General features: G+C 28.3%; 1 protein-coding gene across 3 annotated transcripts in view; it reads left to right on the forward strand.

Annotated features, from left to right (window-relative positions):
• Window positions 1–5,868, forward strand: part of LOC148306405 (uncharacterized) — a 37,409-nt gene extending 31,541 nt beyond the window's left edge. For all 3 annotated transcript variants that reach the window (XM_088265082.1, XM_088265081.1, XM_088265083.1), the window contains exons 4-5: window positions 4,250–4,367; window positions 5,641–5,868. In XM_088265082.1, the coding sequence (XP_088121208.1) occupies window positions 4,250–4,367; window positions 5,641–5,703 (181 nt within the window). In that variant the 3' untranslated portion in view covers window positions 5,704–5,868. The remainder of the gene's footprint in view (window positions 1–4,249; window positions 4,368–5,640) is intronic.
• The last annotated feature ends 3,636 nt before the right edge of the window (window positions 5,869–9,504 follow it).

A 9,504-nucleotide genomic window follows, 5' to 3' on the forward strand; every position in this document is an offset into this window, starting at 1 on the left:
TCGATTAAAATAATTACTTACTATTATTAGCTCGGCGCCAGAAATTTCCCGTCATAAACTTATTATTATTGGAAATTTCGGATGGATTAGTGTCAAAGGCTTTCCGTGGAGGCTAATGATACAGAGCTTTGGTGAAAGGCAATATATTGATGAACACCCATTGGGGTATTTACTACCAATTATCCCTGCTTTACAACTTATAATAACTAGTCATCATACTTACACGCCTTTGTGTATATGTAATTTGATATTACGTAATACAATGGAATTTTTTTTAGAAAAAGAGAAATATTTGTGCTTTTATTGCTAACACAAATATTTCTATTTCATAATATTTCTGTGAGCCTAAGCGGCTCATTATTAGAAATAGGTATCAATTTGTAGTAGAGTAGTTTCGAACCGAGAATCTCTGCTTTAAGAGTCCGCGACGCTAACCACGATAGCTGGTCTTCCACCTCCCAGGATCGGAGAATGACAGGACATAGTCCTAAAAGAAGAAGAAGAAGAATAATAAAACCCTAACCATATCTTATATGTAATTACTATTATAATACACTACTTAAATTGATTCAATTTAAATTATTTTATCAGATTTTTTTATGAAATCATGGTTTTCAACCCCTGTCTCGCTGTGTATATAATATAAGATTTTTTGAAAATAAAAAAATAAGAAAATTTTGTTTAGCATCCCACCAGTCTGAAAATATCGGTAACGACGAAATCCGGTACTGGTCAAATAATATAAATGTGGAAAAACTATATACGTAGTTAGTGGAACTGTATTTTAAATGATAAAATACAGTTCCACCAAGAAATGTCTGTAGAAAACATAAATCTTAGATACTATGAGTTTCTCGATAATAATACTTCACATAAATTAGGTGACAGGCAACATGTCTTGCGAATAATATTGTAATATTATAAAACAAGCCTCAGGGTATAAAGGAAGCCCTTGTAGGGGTGTACAAATACGATACTTTGAAGCGTACACAACACTCCAGATTTACTGAGTAATTTATTATCTAGATCAGTTATCTCCAAACTTTTTGATCACATCCCCTTATAACGAAAACAATGGATCATTTTTAGACGGGAGGAATATCTAATGTAACATACTCAACCTATAAAGGATTGTATTAGACACGTGCAGTGTTTATAACAGCCGATATAATCAATATTTTCATGCATCATTTTCTTTTGGAAATTTCGCCTTCGTAAATACGTTGTTTTCGTAAGTTGGCAATGAATGACGTCACAGAAAAGATGGACTTATTTTAAAATTGGTAACATTGCTAAATTATTGCCGGCTCTATTTGTTGATGTCGATGGTCCACCCTCCCACCCCTCCTCCCGTTCATATTTGTATAACACAAATGATGGTGTAGTGGTAAACAAATAATCCACACTACTTCTATTACAGTTCTATAAACCATAGACAATAAACCATATGACGTCATAAAACGTCATAGAACGCACATTTTTCGTTTTATTTAAATATCTAAAGATTAAACCTTAATATCTCCCTTAGTTCTAGATTTCAATAAGAATGTTATCGATAGTCTTGTGATTTTTCATATCAATTTATTAGCCAATCATCCAACATCCTGACAAAGGCCTATTCTAATACTAATTCACATGATACTTTACAATAATGATTTATTTAAAATGAAACAATATATGTCCATCCAACTAATAAATCACAAGACAAATTTAAAATTAATATATATTACACAGTTATGTGGAATCAAAAGATAAGATGTCCTTCGACGCTGCGCACATTAAATTAGGATACTCGATTATCAAAAACATTTTTTTTTGTTTTGCGGCCATTATTTAGTGCAAGGATTTTCTAGGTTTTCCAGGATTTTCTTCGTGCCTTTCAGGGTACACGTACCCTTCTTTGGGGACCACTGATCTGGATTTAGGATTGTTTGTGTATTATTATCCACGACGTTTGTAATCAATTATATTTAATATGAGCTACATTTTAAATACACGATCAGAATACTGGATTACAATGTTACATTGCTTATATTTATATTATTTAATACAAGTAGTAAAAATTGTGGCATTTAAAAGTATCCCTCATGAATTTAGATTGATTTTTTTTATGAAAATTATTTCAACCAATTTTTTTTACTCACATAACAAATCTCATTTGCGTTTGTTCAAAATTATGTTAAAAAATACTAATTTTAATATTTAAATTTAAATTTTTAAAATTTAAAATCTTTTGTTTTTACTTATTTAAAAGTTATTAATAATTATGATATGAACTATTATGGAAAAAATTAAAGCTATTTAAAAGCTTTTTATTTTTACAAATATATTGTGTCTATAAAATTACTTCGTTTCGATCCTTCTAAATACATACAAACAAATCGGCTGTCCAAATTTAAAACACAGTAAGGGACATTTTTTCGTAGTAGGTTTTTTTGCATTTATGGACTAAGTAGACTCTACTTAGTCCGAAAATGCAAAAAAAAAACGAACTACAAAAAAATGTCCCTTACTGTGTTTTAAATTCGGACAGCCGAAATGATAATGATTTCAATTTCACGTGTAGAGCCGTTGTTGATTTTTACTTTGGGCATTAATTTTGTGAAAATACATAATAATGATGTAAATATTTAAAAAAAAAATACACACACACACACACTTATATTAGACCACTTTTGGGTTTATCAATGTAAATACGATAAAAAGTTTCGAGAACTACAGATGTTCTCATCAACACATTGATATATTATTTTTACATTTATTTCAAACGTCTGGAAGATATAAAAATTTATAAAAAAACAAATAAAAATACACTTTGCGCTTATCCTCGTAATCTCCCTAATTTAGCATAATTTGAATTAGAATATCAACCAGAAATATACAAGCTGCGAGTTATCGAATACTAGGCCATAATTTCGAGAACTACAAACGTTCTGAACATCAACAGATGAACATACAAATTGATGTTTTTTTTTTTAATAATTATTTTTATATATATTTCAATATATATTTAGATATTTATTTATTTCTCTTCATGGTCGATTTTCCATCGTTCAGGAGTACGTGAGATACGCTCATCTCAGCCGTAAAACTGGATGTTTCTGTATTTACATACATAATATGATTTGTGTACTTACTCAGTGCCACAACAGCTTGTCGCCTGGCAGCGTGTTTACACCCTTTACCCCCATTAAATACACGTCCGCCAACAATTCATGAATATATTTGTCTGGTCCAAATCTTTGTTTGACAAGTTGATTCGGATTTCAGACCAAAACTTTATGCGCGAATAATATAATAAGTTAAATATATTAAAAATATATATATATTTTTTGACATCTCATCAAAGATGAAGAAGAATGTGAAAGTCTGGGCATTTACGGGACTGGCGACCGTCATAGGCTGGTTTTAGTGATCACTTTACACGCGTGTAACATTCACCAATTCTACCCATTATTGACAACCACAATACTCAAATTCTTGGAAGTTCTATATATATGAACCAATTTTTCAAACATTATTCTTGAATCGCTAGAACTTCACTAGAGACATCTATCGGTGAGATGAAATTGTCAAAAAATAATATGAAAATAACTCTTGTAATTGGAGATAATCCAGATTTTGTGAAGAAGTATTTGGACACACTCAAAATTTTGTAAATAAATAATATATAAGTTCAACGAAGCGCGTACGGAGAGACTAAATTAATTTATTTTTAGTTAATTACATATAATATATTATATATATTTATACGTATTTTAGCTCATTAGGCATAGTCTGTGTTGAGCCAAAATATTCATATGTACAATTTAAAGTATTTAAATTGTACATGAAAATATTTCAGCATTTGAAATTTTAAAATAATACATTTTATTTATTTTTTAAAATTATTTTACTGCTAGTAAAAGATATGGAAAGGAATGAATTTATATAGAAAGGAATATTAATGTCAATAGAGAAAAAAAATTGTAGTAAGAAATGAAAAATCAAAAGTACGAAGTACGATATGTAAACTTTTAAGTGCTTTGTACAAAATATAAGGAAAAATATTGTATTTGGTTGAAAGTATAAATTATAAGGGAAAAATATTAAAATATATTTTTTTAATAATTTTTTTTAATAAATAAAATAAATACAATACGCATTCTAAAAAAAATGGACGAGACCCGACGACCGGCTCTATGCGTTGCCGGAAGCAAACAGAATTTTACTATTGTGAGTATTGCCTTAAAATACATTTTGTTTGCAGTGAATCGTCAATGGAGTATACCTGCAGTCACGACTCCTCGGAGGCTGTTCATCATGTGGGCAACCACTTTGCGCATGACCTGAACCTTGGGAGTAATAGATCAAGCATTGTGTCTCAGGTATGTACCTACATACGTTCTTCATTTTACATATTGCTGAACATACGCTGAGCATATACATGCTTCATAATTCCCAGTCGGATCACCAGGACAGCTGACACCTTAGCGCCTTACCACGGGTAGAACAAACTCTAAAAAAGTTCCTATGTTTATCGTTCATCTAAATTGGTTTAGGATAAATATGGGGATTTCGATATGTTCTTTTCGTCATTGTCAACGCTGAGATCGCCTTCATTGAAACTCATTAAGCATTTCTTTTTATTTCTTTCATATGTTGGTTGTTATTTGATAGATTTCGAATATATGACTGACGGTTGTGCCTTCACTTAAGAAATCAGTTATATATATATAGCTTACTCCGAGTGATTCTCAAACTTCCATCTTCTTTATTTTATATTTTTAATTTATTCTTTAATTTACATACACATAATAATAATAATAATAAAACCCTTATCGGCACCCCAATGGTGCATAGGGCACTGTGTCTTATAAACGCAGTGTTATCATGATCGTTTTACACATGAAGGAAAGGTGATCAGCCCTCCGCTTCAGGTACCAGTCCATGGTAATATTGTATAAATATTACAGTGAAAACATTACTTATATTTATTTTTACCCCCCTTGGGAATCGAAATCGACCTCCAGAACGGTAGCCGAGTGTGCTGACCATTACACTACGGAGGCGGACACATACATATATATATACAATATATATATATATATATATATATATATATATATATATATATATATATATATATATATATATATATATATATATATATATATATATAATAAATATGTATATATATATATATATATATATATATATATATATATATATATATATATATATATATATATATATATATATATATATATATATATATATATATATATATATATATATATATATATATATATTATATGTATATCTTTTGCAGAGACTCACCAAGCCACCTTATGGGTCTTGTCGGTAGAGAGTTCTTTTTACATTCATTTGGTTGTTATTTTTTATATATTTTAACATCAAATATTCACAAAAAAAAACGATAGACGCCTTATTTCAAATTCAGATGCCTGTAATATTGATAAATCTTCCGTGGGGTTTATATCCCAGTGTCAGAATAAATTATAATTCAACGATTAAGAAAATTTTCTTCTGCCTTTCTTTGGGGATTTATTGTAATTATTTAAATCAACGTATTCAATCTTGTTTACCATTTAATATATTGAGAAATTAATTGTAGTTTATTGGATTTTTGCTTTTCAGGATGGTGATCAATCTTCGTCGAGTGGTTCTCCGAATGACTGCGCACTCCGCCGACGCCACTGAACAACCCCCTCTCCTAGACACGTCCAACGTACCTACCCACCCTAAGCATAGTGTCACGGGCCGCCACTGTCGGCCACGCCGCCAGTGCCGGCTCGTCATGTTATATAACTTTGTACCAATTATTTATACATTTTATTGTTAAATAATTAATTTAGATTTAGTGCGAGTCTTCGATGGTGCTTGTCTACTAGCAATTTTGATAATATTTCGCATTTAGTGTAAAAAAACCTTTTTATTAATTTAGGTACTTCATTCAAGTAAATATAAATCATGAATACAAAATTTAAAACAAATTTTCATAATCTTTTCATTAATTTCTTCGTCATGTTGAAAATAACAACTGAATAAATATAGAAAAATCAAATAAAAATAATATTATGTTAAAAGGAATATGGAGAAAATATTTAATAGTTGTTATATAGAGTAAATTATGTATTTAAAAAAAATTGGTTCAGGAAGTAATAGGGGTTCATGTGACATTATATATATATATATATATATATATATATATATATATATATATATATATATATATATATATATATATATATATATATATATATATATATATATATATATATATATATCCATATATATATATATATATATATATATATATATATATATATATATATATATATATATATATATATATATATATATATATATATATACATATATATATATATATATCCATATATATATATATATATATATATATATATATATATATATATATATATATATATATATATATATCCATATATATATATATATATATATATATATATATATATATATATATATATATATATATATATATATAATATATCCATATATATATATATATACAAAAACACATTGTATTTTACGGGTTATAAGACGCACCTAAATTTTTAAGCTCATTTAAAGAATTTAACATTTTACCATTTTCTATATTATATTACAGATCCAGACTAAAAGACAATCTATTAAAAAAATTGGATCTCTCGTGAAATCCTTGTTGGGTGCTCGCCTCAGAAAACATCGCTTTACACAATTATATCGGCATCGAAATATGTTTTTTTTTTAAACTCGCTGTAATTTTAAATCATTCGAGTATAAGGATGTACCTAAAATATGGAGGCAAATTAAAAAAAAAAAGGGTGTGTTATTGCCCGTAAAATATTGTATTTGTACATCGTGAACTTTTAAGAATACATCGTGCTATCATTCATATTTCACATAAATATATTTCTACCATTAGTTTTGAAACTTAGAGATTGAACTAAGCTTGAACCCCTATAGTTTTCACCCCATCAGTTAGAATGTGGGTATGGAAAAGATCAGATTTCATATAAATGCTGCTTTATTCATTAAAATGCATTTTATCACCAGCTCAACTATACTATATAAGATACACTTTCGTTCTTTCACATGTGAGTTCTCGGCAGCGTCTATGGTTGAGTTGAGAGTAAGCTTTTTATTTAAATTATTTCACGTACTAGGTTACATGCATAATTATGATTACTATTTATTATATCAGCCAACGGAAGGCAAAATTCTTGTTATGTTAAACTAAAATTTAATTCACGACATCTTTTTCATTATAATTTACACTGCTGATACAATAATGCAGTGATCCGCAAACTTTTTCTATTCAACACCTACTAAATGAATAAATTTCGTAGGTGCATATTTACCATATTATGGTAATATATTTAACATATCGCTCACTTCTTTCAAGAACGTTATAAATCAAAAATCGTCAATTTTCAGTTGTGCATGTTTTCGGAATGCCCAGAAAATTTACTATATCCCAGCAAAAGCGACATATTTTTAACTTAATATTTACCCGCTACAGGGCAGAAAGTGTTGTTTTTGAATTTTGAAGAAATGGTATTGTTTAATTATTTTTTTAAATATAATAAATATTTTTCAAATGGAGAAAAAATCTTCAAGTTTTACCTAAAAAGATCTGTTGCACAGTAAAAAGTTCAATAAGTGGCTTGATATTTATTTTTAATACATTGTATAATATTTTTAAACTTTAAAAACGTTCTCCTGAAAAATGAAGTTTTTTTGATTTATGACGTTCTTGAAAAGAGTGAGCAATATTATGTTTAATGCAAAATGTCTACTCAACTGAGCACAGGGAATCAAAATTTGGAGCGATTGTGCTATTTTCATAGAACTAGACTTTTTTCAGCGGAACACTAACTAATCACCACGTTACACCAGTGTGCCGCGGCACACACGTGGCGGGACAATGCAGTATTGTATTATTTCATAAGTTTTCTATTTGGCAGGTAACAAAAGCACCATTGAAGAAGGAAGTTAGATAGATTTTGTCCAAATTTTAAATCCTAGTTAGCCCAAAAGTCCATGTATATTTGCACTAACCTGATTGAATTTAATGTCTAGGATAAATGTGGTTAATTTTTATCTGTAGTAACGATTCCTGCTTCTGTTCGGTACTTAAAACGCAGTATCCCCATAGAAAAATAGGTGTATGACTTGAGAGAAACCAGTGTCGTTTATACAATAAACCAACAAGTGTGTAGTTTTTTCCACTTTTATTTGACCAGTGACCGGGTTTCGTCGTTACCGAAACCATCAGACTTAACATGTTGGTTCCAGATTCACCCATATATTATTTAAATGTATCTACAAAAAGCTATTTCTGTAATAAAATTGATATACATACCTACTTAAATCCCTTACCATAACATATATGTAATTATAATTGTAAACAGTAAAATTCATTCAATTTATAAATATTTTGTTGGATAGATTAAAAGCAATCATATTTTTCAGGCCCTGCCATACTATGTTTATATAATTTATGAATTTAAACCATGAACAATCATAAAAGTACCGGTTTTTTGTATGATTCTATAAATTTTGATAGTAGAAATGTATTTTTGTATGTAAATTTTAAATATAGGTGAATCTGAAACCGTTGGTTATCAACTCCTTCTATTGCATATTTGTATTGAAATATGTAGATGTATATGTTTACGCATACAAATATATAATTTTATCAGAAAAAATATATAATATCATGGTTTTCAACCCCTGCCTTAATGTGTACATATTTTTTTCTAACATCCTACCAGATTAAACAAAAGTGATATTAAAAACTAAAAAATGTTGTTTTATTATGTAAAATGCAGTTCCACCAAGAAATCTTAGTACGAAATTAAATTTAATTAAACAGCGTCATTTATACATTTTAAAAACGTTAAAATTTTCAGACGGGTTATATTCGCATTCCTGCTGAAAATGTGTGCTTATGCGCGTGAGTTGAACGCTATTTTTTAATTCTATTATTTTAATTCCTTTCTGGATACTAAATCCATATTTCCAAAGAATTAAATGTAAGTAAAATATTTGGAGTAAATGAACTTAAATTAAAATTAAAAATTAAAAATTTGGTTGGTTGCAAGATATTGCTTTTTAGCAATAAGCCCGCCAACGTACTTATTTATTTTCTGTACATGAAGTTTAAATAAATAAATAGCTCTAATATAATCGCAAATAAATAAATGGTTGGGTTACATACTGGTTTCTCTCTAGTTATAAAATATACATATTGAGTAATTTTTTAATAATACTTATGTGTAAGCCTTAAAAAGCAATAAATTCTTGAATTGTATCACTAACTTGAATTTTATAAATAAACGACAATAGGCAATCATTATTAAAATATATGATGTATTTTTCTTCGATTTATCGATTTGTACTTAATTTTCTTATAATGTTCAATTTTATTACATTATGTGAACCTATGTTGTATTTCTCAGCGTTATGTGGTAGGGT

This window comes from Brachycentrus maculatus, unplaced genomic scaffold (genome assembly GCF_059751285.1).
Source record: "Brachycentrus maculatus isolate JH-2025_06_01 unplaced genomic scaffold, ASM5975128v1 h1tg000242l, whole genome shotgun sequence".
In the NCBI taxonomy this organism is placed as follows: domain Eukaryota; kingdom Metazoa; phylum Arthropoda; class Insecta; order Trichoptera; family Brachycentridae; genus Brachycentrus; species Brachycentrus maculatus.